The sequence below is a fragment of the Nanorana parkeri genome, unplaced genomic scaffold (assembly GCF_000935625.1).
Source record: "Nanorana parkeri isolate BGI_ZX_2015 unplaced genomic scaffold, ASM93562v1 scaffold49, whole genome shotgun sequence".
Classification (NCBI taxonomy): domain Eukaryota; kingdom Metazoa; phylum Chordata; class Amphibia; order Anura; family Dicroglossidae; genus Nanorana; species Nanorana parkeri.
The window spans coordinates 2,378,459-2,392,177 of record NW_017306317.1 but is presented as its reverse complement, the minus strand read 5'-3'; the positions used below and the strand labels follow the sequence as shown (position 1 = coordinate 2,392,177).

Genomic DNA, 13,719 nt, shown 5'->3' with positions numbered 1-13,719 from the left:
TGAAAGGAAAGCTCTCCATAGTGAGGAAACCCCTCAGACAGCTGTCACAAGCACAAATGTCTCTATTTATAGACAACTTAAAAGTTTGGATTCTCCATCACTTTCAGCCTCAGTGACAAGGGTCACCAGGACAAAACGAGATAGTGAATCTACCTAGTGGGGGGACAAACCGCAATACAAACTTGACAGACGTTCTAAACCTTCCTTTCTCTATTCAAAATGTAAATCATTTTGGGCTTTAGATACATTATAAGTTTAAACAGACAGTTTTAAAATGACACTAACCACCTAATATTAGAATTTAGCACAATGTGCATTATCCCATACCATAAAGCAAATTCTATATCTGATTTGTTCACAAATAAAATAAAACAATGCATAAATAAATCAAATGTAACATATAAAGAAAACCAATTAGCCAAAAAATCACAGCAAAAAAGCTTACCAGCAAAGAAAGCGTGCCCACTTTACACAAGTAGAATGTATTATATAAGACAGTTGTGATTTTTTTTAGAAGCAAAAGAAAGAGTTTTAAATACAAAAAAATCTATTGGTGAAGCATTTGCATAAGCCGGAAAAGCATGCAGCAATGGAAAATGGAACGGGGCAGAAGAACAGCTTCTGGCATCAGCTTCAGAATGTGGAGATGGTTAATTTGAGAGCCAAAATCAATACCTCAATCTTTTGACCCTACTTCCAAGCCAAATCACAGTCAGAAGACAAATTATTGCATTTAAAAGGAGGCAAAGACAGTGGTTTTACAATTTGACGAAAATAATTGCAGTTTAATATGAAAAAAGTCATGGGGTATGAAAATCTATGAGCTTAAATAACCAATAACTGAAATGCATCATGCTTGAAATAAAAAACAAAAATGAATCATCTGTAAAGCAAAATATAGTCAAAATGACTAAACGTCTGTTTTTGGAGCTGCTGCAATTCAAGTGAAATAAAAATGAATGAGTAAATAAATATATTTATGAACCACTTGCAAATTGTATCAATCCAAACAACCACTAAACCTAAAATACAAGTTCTATTATATTAAAGTGGCAACCGTCAGGTTCTGACCTGTGTACACACAGACACACAGTCTATAGTTGTACAATTAGATTTTTGTTTAAAACCTAAACCCCAAAACAAACATTTTATATATTGTAGCTTACTAGCCCTTAGATGTGGTGGCTGCATTAGTTTTCACTTTTCTGGCAAATAATATTTTTATCAAGTGCAGAAAATATCTGTTGATCTTGTCCTTGTCACTTCCTTTGAGCCTTATCTAAACCACTAGACCCATCAATCCTCCATGTAATAGAGAAGAACACAGGCAGACATGTTTGAAGTCCAGCCTGTGAGCCAAACAAGGCTGCCCCCATAGATAAAGTGGACAAAAAAGCACAAACACACAAAGGGACAGAAGTGTGCTATTCACAGGATTACCAGGTGAAAATAAGAGGAAAACACCTGAAAAATAGAAATCTAATGCAGCCACTATATGCAAGTCTGATAAGCTGCAATATATTACATTTTAGATTTTTTTTTTGGTCTAGATACTTTTAGAGCAGCGCATTGATCTACTTAAAACTAAAATTTGATTGGCTGATACTGCATGTAATTGCTCTGTGAAAATTTCAGTGGATGCAACTGGACACTACATAAAATTTGTCATTGAACAAGGTTGTTAAAGAAGGCCTACACTGCAAGAAGTTTGAGGTTATAGTTGCTGACCCCCTTCTGAATATGTTGGTTGCCTGGCTGTCGCTGGCTTTAATTATTTTGAGTCACAGACCTAGAATATGAAGTAAGAAAAAAGAGCCAATGAAGTAAGAGGCACATCAGCACTCCTGATCTTGTTTCAGTTCAGTGGCTCAAAGAACTGAAGCTACTGGAACAGTCTGACAGACAATCAACTAGAATTATCATAAGTAATTATGGATACTTTTGGATCAGTCTGACAGCCAATCAACTAGCGTTATCATACGCAAGTATGGAAGCTATTGGATCAGTCTGACTGCCAATCAACTAGTGTTATCATACGCAAGTATGGAAGCTATTGCATCAGTCTGACAGCCAATCAACTAGCGTTATCATATGCAAGTATGTAAGCTATTGGATTAGTCAACCAGCCTTATCATAAGCAACTAGTGTTATCATATGCAAGTATGGAAGCTATTGGATCAGTTCCACCCTGGATCAACAAGCATTATTCTAAGCACGGGTCAGCAATAGCAGCCTGCATATTCCTTTCAGGACTAGATTCTTTTGGGTAAAGGCCTGTATTTATTTTTTGCTACACAGATGTGAACAAGGTCCAGTTTTCTGATACCACAATATCCTATACAAGGATAGGGCTCTAATAGTATATGATATCCCAGTCATATCCAATATGAAAATCATACTGAAGGATTAACAAGGTTCAGACATCAGAGTAAAACTAAGAGTTAAAGACTTTCTCTGGACATAAAATCTTGATGTATAGTAAATAATTGGCCTCAGTCTCACATATTTCAGCAGCCCCACAAATTGTGTTCAATATCAAAAGTAGGTTCCCTTCTTCCTTGAGAAATTAAAATAATTTTATCTCAAACTCTGCAAGCGACAAAATACATAAGTTATGAGGAAAGGTCTGGGTAGCTTTAGATTCTCCATGATCATCGAAAATATTTTTTTTAAATTAAAAAAAACATTGTTATTATAGTCGGATTGTTCATGCCTTTGCAAAAACAACAAATAATATATTTGCCTGCTAGATTCTAAAAATATCTCCCTAGCTCATGTATGGCTTTGTTTTTTCCCTAAAGTCAGCCATGAGACCATATATTATAACAGAGGCCAAGGGAAATGTGCTTCGATATGTTAATGTATAACGAACAACATTCATGCCACATACTGTATATAATACTATTTTCAAAGTGACTGAGTTCTTTCCCACTATATAGTACCTAGTGGGAATATTTTCCCACTAGGTACTATCATGAACTGAGCACTCCTTACTCTGGTGAATAAATGTAAAGGGCAGTCATTTGCAAGCCATTTCTCCTACATATTCAGGGAAGTTATGAACTTTCCTAAAAGGTGGCAACAGGGACAAATGCACATTACATTTTAGGCTTAACATCCTTGCAAAACATCCAACATCTGAAGAATGTATAGAGAGAGCAAGCACATACAGTGCGAGAATGACAGGTCCCCCCATAGAAGGCAACAGCAACACCAATGATTCTCCCTCTTTGGGTGGCTAAAATCAAGAGGATTGGGAACAGTGGCAGTACCATTCAAACATTATAAAAAGTGCAAACGTTACAGGGATCTACATTTAACATTAAAGGACGGGAAATCCAGATGTGCAGTGAATGGGGCCCAATCTTAGGAACATGCAATCGGCAAATGTGCTTTACAATTATGGTAATGACCCAAAGAGTGAATCTGAAGCAAATGAATAGAGAACTAATTCCTCACTGCTTAATAATCATGCCCTTAGTCTAAAAAAGACAGAAACATTATTTCTTGGTGAACTGAAGGCTGACTATTGTTCACAGATCATTCCCGGGAAAAACCCATTGTGATCAGTTTTTAAAAAAAACATTTATATACGGTATATAATAGAATATTTAACAACAGTAGTATATTTAATAATAGCATTATATAAATATATATATAAAACATATTTAAATTATTAACACACATACTGATGAGATTGTTTTCATTAAGTTAATCACACTTTCACATTCATAATAGAAAAAAAAATTGATATATATATCAAACATACAAACACAAAAACACACAAACAGAGTATATATATATATATATATGTATGTATATAAATACATATACACATACACACAACACACACAGTACATATACATAAACACTTTTAAGGTCAATGAGACCAATTGTATTTTGGGTTTAGTGGTTTTGTAAAGCACTTAAGCTTAGAGCATGTAAATCAAAAAAATCAAAAAAATCCTGAGTAGTCAGAATTTTTAGCAGCGCGATAAAACATACTCCTAAGCAAAGAATAAATACTAGGAACTATGACAAAAGGCTCCAGAGAGTCGCAGATCAAGCCGGTTTTGGCATCATTACATAACAAAAGTTGTTGCAGTTACTGACCTAACTTCTATCAAGGCAAACGCTTGTGAATTTTTATGTGAAGCTTGGCCTCCTAATTGGCAGAATGTTCTGCTTTTTTCAAAACTGCATGAACAAGTGCAGAGCACAGTAAGCCAAGACTGTTTGATGGAAAATGGCAAATCTAGGAATAAGAAGAAAAGGCAACTTTAGTCCAAACACAAATCCAAAATGAAGCTTAGAAATTAATCAGCAGCTCATTCACACTTTAACCGAGTCTGCTATTACAGATCAGTGCAATAAAGCATTCAACTGAATGAAACAATCTTAAGTTGGACACTTGAGGGCACACCAAATCTTGTCATCTATGGGCAGCTGCCCCAGCTCAGCAAAAATATCTAAATGTAGCCAGGTTAATGTCACCAACTTAGATAGGATTCCACAGAGCTACTATGCTTGGTATTCATTCAGTTGTAAATGAACTGCATAGAACCAGACAGATGGTAGGCTTCAAACCAAATTTTACATCATGTCTGATAACGTCAGCTTAAGTCCAGCTTACAGTTATGGCCCCCTCTAGTTTTCTTTTACATTGCCTTTCCTACCATCTTCATATTTGTGCACTCACAGTCCCCAACACCAAATGTAAGCAGTAGTAAATATATTTAAAAGGACAATTAAGTTTGCTTGTAGCTTACACGGGAATTAAATGTGCTAGGCAGTGGATGAAAGTACAGGTTGCTGCCTATCACATTCTTTTCCTTCATGGACTGGCTATATATGGATTTACACCAGTTCATGATTGGCAGTAAGTGCTATCGGTTTTACATATTTTATAGTGTATGCATTGAGAGGTTGATATTAATGTTTAGTGGCCCACATGTTAATTTTTCCAGTTCATATTGTAATGTAATCATACGTTGTAAAAGAATAAGAAGGCCACAGTGCAGAAAACATCTGCAAGGTATGTGCTCACTTGTGATCTGTGAAAAAGCTATCTAGATAGTTTAATGTTGACTAGAAGGCAATAATGCTTGAGGTGCCCATAATACTGCAAACCTGCTTTAATATTTATATAAAAAGATTTATAGTAAAGGATGCAGATACATCTATCTATAATGGTTTAAAATCTAGTAAGAGATATTGAGGCCAGCAATGGCAGTTTCTATGTTTTTCATGGCAGACTTCCTCTAAGGACCAGACTTCCTTTAAGTAAAACTTACAAAGCAATAAAGTAAATCTGTTATGAAAGAACATGAAGAAATTCCCCGCCAGAAAAATGTGGCTGTCTTATTTGCTGACCCTTAGCGTCAACAATCGAAACAAGTATGCAGAAAAGGACTTCTACCTTTTCACTGACTATCCTGGCCTGCATACATGTTCCAGTTCAGCAACTCAAAGTATTGAAGCCAAAGTGTCGTTACAACACCTGACTAAAAAACATCAGAGGGCGCTCAACAGGTTTACTATACAATCAATCCATTGCCAACACCAGAACACCATTCTGTGAACAATAACAGTGTGGCAAATTTACTAGTTTAGAGCAAATCGGACAAAAATGTTTAATCTATCCATACAGTAACGTTACCTTCATGACTAAATGAATGCTGACTCTGCCTGAATATATCATAAGGTAACCACACAAAGAAAACTCTGAGGCATGTTTTTTCCTGCATACTAACCCAATACCACCCACCCGCACCTGTGTCTTCTGGTCCAAGTTACAAAGATTCCTGCGATCGCAAATTTGTACTTTTAGCTTCTTGCATTTCAATGTAGAACATTGGGCAGAATGTTTAATCTTCCTAGTTTTTAATGACTATGTTACAAAAGTGATATGTCAAGCATTAACCATTGAACACATTAGGGTGACCTACCCCTGGCGTTTTATTCTTATAAAATCGGTTTTAGTCTTAAGTCAGGACAAAGAGCAGTTATGTGTATTAACATACAGACAAGCAATGGACAGGTTTATGAAGAATGCAGCCGCCAGTTCATAAAATCTATAAGCCAGTACATGCTCTCTCATTGATGAGAACAGAAAAAGCTTAAAATAAGTTTTACATCAGCTAAATTATTTGAGGGGTGTACACTGGCTACTTAGCTTAAGCTTTTGCCATTGCAACCAAACATAATTTACCAATTTAGAACAGCAATAACAATCAACAATGTGTTTTAATTTAACTGCACTTTACACACTGCTCTTTGCCTTTAAATAGTTGGGCAACATGGGAAGTGAATATTTGTTATATTAACCCACAGAAAATAAAGTTATTGATTAACTAAATTGAACACATTCTGAAAGGGTTATTCACAAAAGGGTGAAGAGTTTGGAGATGGCTGGAGAAGTGAACAATCTAGGCCAAGATTGCGGATTTGGAAAACTTCTCCAATTCAGCTCACTTTCCAGTGCAGCTGTTTTGTCCTAGATTGTTCACTTCTCCTGCTTTCTCCAAACTCTTCATCCTTTTTCTGTGTAACCCCGTAAGTATACAAGTAAATTCAAATAATCTAAGTGATTGAAAGAAGGAAAATGTAGCAAAATGTAGTGACACTGCTAGTCTGCTTCTTTATATATCTATTTTATAAACAATATGTGGTTTATAGGACCCTTTTTCATATGCAAAAATCATTTGAAAGAGAAATGCAGCCTCTTGAGGTCAGATTTCCTTGCATGTTGCACCAAATGCCATGTTAAGACAGATTCTCATACCCCATGTATGAAAGGAGAATATAATGAGCTATGGAAAGACTGTTCTGAAGAATGACAGTTAAGAAAGAAGTAATAAAAAGGGTAACATTTGGCAGAGAAAACAGTAGCACCGATATATATCCCATTACCTGATGCTGTTACCAGTAGGCTGTCTGAATCACATGGTCTACAGGATGAGGCACTAACAGGGTGTATGGAGGAGGTACAGGCAATGGTTGTGGGAATGACAAGGGAACTTTCTGAACATGCAGGTTCTTTCCATCCAGGGGACTGGGAAGGCCAAGCACCCACCTGTGATGTGCCTATGGCTGGTATGACACAGCCTGCAGATGCCACAGGTATATCTAAAGATGGTTTTGGTGGCAGCTGAGGTGAAGAAGACTTAGACACAGTTTCCTCATTTAATACCCTGAACCCATGTGCTGAAGTGGCAGGAGCAGATGTTATGGGCTTATGATCAATTTTCCCCCCAATATTTGGTGGTGTTTTTAAAGGAGGATGTGGTGCAGGTGGAGTCTGTGAAAGTCCAGGCTTTTTTGGAGGTATAGGTGGGGGGTTTCCTCTATCAACTCTTGAAACTGAAGTTGATTTTAGTGCTAAAGATGAATGGCCACCACGTCCAGCTACGGGTGGATATGTGCCTGTTTCAATTGGGTGGGAAAACCCGGGTCTAATTTGTGCACCAGTCTGAGGACTTGTAAACCTAGAGAGAACTTGAGTCACAGTATTTCTAGCCATTTGCTTTGCAACCAAATTTTCACGGCTGTTGGGAGACACTTCTCTGGTTTGAGGATTATGAGTTGTGTTTCCATTTTGGTCATGCTCATTGGCATTTGCCTGAAACTTAAACTTTGCAGCCTGGATGCGAGGACTAACACCTGAATTTATAGTAGTATTTGAACAAGGTGAATGTAAGCTCTGCATAGACTGAGACAAATAACTTGGCGAAGCCGGAGAGGTACAAAATGGAATATTTGGGTACAAAGAGGAACTGCTTGTTACTTCTGAAGAGCAGCCGTTCTCTTCTGTCCTGCTATAATTCGTAGGAAGACCATCGTTATGGACTGTCTGTCTATCTATAACTGACTTTGCAAATGCAGAATTTGTGCAAACATTTATCTTTGTGCCACCTCCAATGACATGGTTGACTATAGATGGTTTGGCTGGTATAGTCAAAGGAGGCTTCTTGCTATTTTCAGAGTCACTATCTACTCCTAATGTATTTGCCTGGCAAGAAACGGATCGTGATACAGAACTTCCAGTCAAAGAGTGTTTATCTTTGCTCTTCCGCAGAAGTGGTATATTTGCTTTACTATCTTCTTCTCTTGACAACTTCAATTGTTCAATAATTTTCTTCATTCTATCAATCTCATCTTGTAGCTCTTTGGTGTGTGCTTCTTCCCGAGAGAGCTTGGCACGAAGATGCTCTTTTTCAGTGTCGAATTCTGAAAGTTGTTTTTCAATTTGAGCCTCCATCTGTGCTTCTATTTGTGATCGGATCTGTTTTTCAGCAGCCAGTGCTTCTTCTAGTTCAGCACCCTTCTTTTTTTCCAATTCTAACTTGGAAATTGCATCTTCAAGCCTTTGAGCTTCTTCTACTATTTTACTAGACAAAAGTTTACATTCTTTCACTAGAATCAGAACCACGTGTTTATTTTTGGTACGTTCTTCTTCCAGACGAGCCAACAGCTTTTTGTGCTCTTGTTCCAGGTTTTGCAGTTGACTTTTCTCTGCCTCAAGCTGGAATGCGGAAAAAAAAAAGGTATGTTAAAATGTTTTTTCACGAGCTTTACACTGTAGTGAAGCCAGATACAAATGGGTTGCCACATTAAAGACCTAATCTTCTAAGTAAGGTACAATGCGTGGAAAGTACTTTGTTCTCCCAATTGGCCACAAGTTACACAAAGCCTGATCCTAGGGTGGCTCGACAACCAAAGAATTGTCTCAAAAGGTACCTTCTAGCTTGCACACATATAATGCACAGATGTTAGTCTATTGAAGGTATTAGCCAATACTGAAGCTGACCAAGGCTAAAGCTAAAGTACTCTTGATATTTTCTCGAGTAAATGGAGGTTAAAAGTAATAATATATATATATATATACACACATACACACACACATTTCAAATCTGTCCATCAGATTATTTGGTAAATAAACTATCATATCAAGTTTCAGATTGTATGTAAGGGTAAGAAACATCCTAACACCCTAAATTACAAATACTGATAAGACTTAGTAGATTATATTTTTTTCTAAACAGTAACTCTATTGGTGTTATCTCTCCTAAAAAAGGAGTTACAAAAAATTGCCTTTGGACAGGTTAACAAACCTACTGTAGGTTTTTCTTGGCAAACTCATAGTAAACAATGATCAAAGAACACCAAGTTTTGAATGACCAGCTATGGATCCAATTACATTGACCCACGAAATAGCAAAAGCTAAATCTGAAAGAGCTATTGTTAGTCTTGCTCTTGCAGCAAAAAAGAATTCGTTTGTCGAACCTTTATATGCCATTAGTCTTCCTTTCCCACTTAACACAGCACACAAAAAAGATCTCAGTTATGAAACAGTTTTCTTACTTTGGGGTTTGCCAAGTATTTCTTGGAGAGTAATGCAATGTCAACAAGTTACAATAATAAATGTTTTAAAATAATTATTCAAATGTAATGTGATAGCTGACTATGAAAGTGTATGTCTGGGCAAAAAAAACCCATAAAAACATATGCAGTACATCTCTGTATTACATGCCTATTTCCCAATGTTTTGTCTTTTAAAAACAAAGCAAGAGCAGAAAAATATTATGTTGAACCTGCTGGTAACCCAGCAAACTCCTGACTGGGCTGACTCTGTGGAACAGCAGTTTTTTCAACCCTTCCTGAGTTCCCGCTTATGTAATGGAGATGATGAGCAGGGGAGAACTCAGACAAGGCAGAAAACACTGCTGTAGATTTTGTTGCAGAAGTTTACAATGGAACTCTACTAAGCATTATTTGCAACTAAGATAAATGACCAAGAAGCATGATGCCAATGCAATATTACAAGAGAGGAAAAAATATATGAAAAAATACAGTCATTATAGGTGTCCCATGTGTCTAGTTAACCTAAATATGTGGATGAATTAAAAAGACATCAGGACCAGTGAGTGGCATTTAACAGCAAGCAGGTGTGAACCAGATAGTTATAGGTCTGCTCACATGAGCCAACAGGAGCTTTCGTTGCTGTACTGCACGGGTCAGTCAAAATAAAGCAATGGTGGATATGGGCACAGAAACAGCATGGTTCCTACCAGCATAAAATGATCTTGATGGAGTACAGCAGGTAAAAACAACACATTATTGTATTGTAGGTTAAAAGGAACCTTTCTGAACATAAACATAGGAGCTGTAATCAAAGCGGACCTCCCCCCTCCACTTGCTACTTAATGACAGTATTGATATATTTTTTACTGGAAATATAGCAACATAGTCATATTTACTTGCCTCATACTTGTATGGTATTCAAGATCCCATACCTCTTGCCCTTCCCTAGCTCTACTAGACTGCACCTCCATTTCAAATTCTTAGATTATCGTGGCCATTTTCTACTTCCTTATTGTGGCTCGCCCACCGATGATGTCTGTGCCAGATCTTGTGCATGATTCTGAGATCTAGCATGACTTACGATTGTTTAGCAGTTGCTAAACAATGCCATCTGTTCTCGTAAGATCTTGCTCTTCATCTCTGAGAACTACCTGCAGGGCCCTGATGACATAGCCTTCCCAGGCTAGCCTTTTATCTGAGCTGAATGTAGGGTTACTTCAAAGTGTATATAAAGGCCCAGACTCTTTTTTTAAAATTAGTTTTGGATGAAGTGGGGAACTGTTAGAACTACAGGTTTTTAATGCTGTTTGTGTACCTGCTGGAGAGATTCATCCTTTCTATTAGTTCTAATGACTACTGCCTCCCTTAGGGAAAATGATAGGAAATCCAGCATGTTTTATTTGTCACCCAAACAGGAGGTGAGCAGAATCTTCTAATGGGGAAAGGTACTCTGATATCTAAGGGGGATATTCTCTCGTTCATGAGAGATCTCCTTCCAGCTGATTTTTTAGGAACAGGAAGAGATAGAAAATCTCCCTGCTGCGACACAGACTTTTGAAAAAAGGGTTTTGGCTTTTCATACACTTTAAGTAAGCTTTTGAAAAGGTATATGTAGTGGCCCCGCATATGTCTAAGGACTGATTTTATCCAAACATAGTGGAAATACAAAAAGAAAGTAAGCAGGTAAGAATTTTTTTTTTTTTTTTTACTAAGGGAACAGTTTTGTAACAGCTTATTTAAGCAGAACTAATTGTCCTTCCACTGGTGCTGAAGTAAAGCTAATGGCAGACCAGATATAGCCGACTGCTTTGTAGACAAAAAATGATCATCCTGTCAGCATAAACTTCAAATTGTTTTTGTTAATTATTGAAAAATATATTTTAAAGGCCGTTCCATGAAGCATGTTCAAAATGATAAAGTTATGATGTGAGATGATACAAGTAGACTGTGGCAAGCAAAAATAATCCATCTTGTACTAGTCTGATTTTAGTAAACTGAATTCTGATTTCTTACTATCTGTACACTATTTATTGAATACGCCCATAGATTTAACTACTTGACAATCGCCTCATTTACAGTACATGGATTTATGTACTGCAAATGAAGTGACTGCCAACATACAGTTACCTAACAAGGGAGTTAAATTACTGTCTATTTTTAGCATCATAAAGGACAGATCTGCCCCTATTAAAAATTTTGGGAAAACTGAGCAAAGAAGAATTCATGTAGGAAGTGTAGGAAGTGCAAATTAAGTCTGTGTTTGGTGTAAGCACCCAGACAGCCTGGGTACTCTGAAATATGCACATACATCCTAGGTTGCTGAGTCAGGAGCTGAACTTCTCACCAAGCCAAAGCCTTACTTGTGGCTCTTTACAGTGATGGGCACTAGCCAATAGTAAGGCTTAGTAGGTTGGAGGAGTGGGGCCAGATTTCTGGCCCATACACACAGAATGTATATGCATATAGGAGAACCAAGACAATTTCAGACACCCAGGGTGCTTACACTGAAAACAACACTAACATCTGGGTACACATAAGCCTGCGTTTATGAACATTGGTTTAGACAAATATTTTACAAATTCAAGTTTGCTTTAAACCAGAATTCCTTATCATTAAACATCTTCACTTGCCTTTCTTTGTCTTCTTTCAGCAGCAACAAGTTGAGCAGACATCCGCTCTTGCATCTTCCTGCAGTGTGCCATAACAGCTTCCAAGATAGTAAGGGGATTGCTACAGATAGGCTTCTTTTCCTTATCAACAGCACCTGCTTCAAAGTCTCGTTGAAGAGCAAGGAATGGATCTCCAAGATTAAATCTTCCATATCGTTCTTGGACAAAAACTTCCTTCCTCCGTGCCTTAAAAATACAAAACAAATATGTCAAAAATATGATTCATGCAGTGCCTTAACCTCCCACATGATATATTATTCTCCAGCTTCTAATGCAAACATGCAACCATAAATATAAAGAAACCACTCTGGTCATTTTTTTAGTAGCATCAAACCCTCAGCCAAGGGAATCGTAAATAAATTTATATTAAATAGACTTTCCTAGATAAATGTAGTGCCTGATTGGGATTTCCTTAAAAGCCAAGTTCACCTTTTTCAGAAATTAAAGAAATGCATATTTAATAATACAAGAAAAATATGCATTTCTTTAATTTTTGCATTCAAGCCTGGAAAGCAATGCAACTGGGTGGAGCTCCGTACTGGGGTACAACGTTTCAGTTAGGAGAGATAGGGAAGGATGGCAGGATTTAAAACTGCATTAAATCACCTCATACAGTGTCCAGTTTCCTTCCTCTAGTTAGATGCAGGAATATGGATAGCTCTCCTAACAACCTCTGTTCCCCAGAATGGAGAGAATGTGCAGAAGCCTGAGCTTTGCAGCCATGATCGAGTGATCACAGTTCCAATGCTTTCCAGGCTTGAATTCAAAAATTAAAGAAAGGCATATTTTTCTTTTATATTATTAAATATGCATTTCTTTAATTTTTGCAAAATGTGAACTTAGCCTTTAAGAGCAGAGTCAAGGATGTCCACAGAGTACACAGACAAGTATTCCTATCTGACCCATGTGCATGTCATGTACCCACGTGTACCTCTATTGCTAACTATGTCCAGCCAATAATTTGTTTTAAATATTAGACCGAGTATGGTTCTATTTTTACTGCTATACAGGTTTCCGTATGACGTTTCCCTTACTTATGGTCAAAGTGGGTCGCAGATAGCAGTAAAACCTAACATTGATTCTAATCCTTCCCTACTTTATCAAAAACTAAAAAAAAAAATAGTTTGGACACACACTTTAATTCTCAGTTAGCACTAATATGCTGGGCTAACATGTTAGGAGAAATTTACCCTGCAGCCTTAATGGTCAGCATACATGCACATTTGATTGCTGTCAGATTAATGGGTTCATATATATTTTTCTAATGCAACCCAAACCTTGAAGTGTAGTAACTGCATTTAGCACTGAAGGTTTTCTAGTGGACACCTTTATAATGGACATAATCAGCTGCAATCATGTTAACGTAAACATATACCAAAACAAATATAGACCTGACCCTTTGCCTTTAACAGTTCCTGGGTCACTTACCTGAAACAAGTAAAGGATAGTCAGAATAAAGTTATACCTCCTGAGCATGCGTTTCAGGCCAGAAACTCAAAATTTTAAAAGCAAGAGGGTCAGTACTGCAGCTAGGAAAACTGTTCTGAGTTCTGATCTGAGAACTACATCCTTTAAATGCAAAGTTACTGTGTATACTCATCCATGTTGCTCATGGATGCCATGAATTGGCATCTCATAATGGAAAAGCATGAAACCATCAACATATAAGTATAAAATATGCTTATAG

General features: G+C 37.2%; 1 protein-coding gene across 2 annotated transcripts in view; it reads right to left on the bottom strand.

The window, feature by feature from the left end:
* The window catches only part of CTTNBP2 (cortactin binding protein 2), a 92,527-nt gene that overhangs the window by 37,226 nt on the left and 41,582 nt on the right, over positions 1-13,719 (bottom strand). For both annotated transcript variants that reach the window (XM_018574043.1, XM_018574050.1), the window contains exons 3-4: positions 11,994-12,218; positions 6,913-8,524 (exon numbers count right to left, since the gene is read on the bottom strand). In XM_018574043.1, coding sequence (XP_018429545.1) covers positions 6,913-8,524; positions 11,994-12,218 — 1,837 coding nt within the window. The remainder of the gene's footprint in view (positions 1-6,912; positions 8,525-11,993; positions 12,219-13,719) is intronic.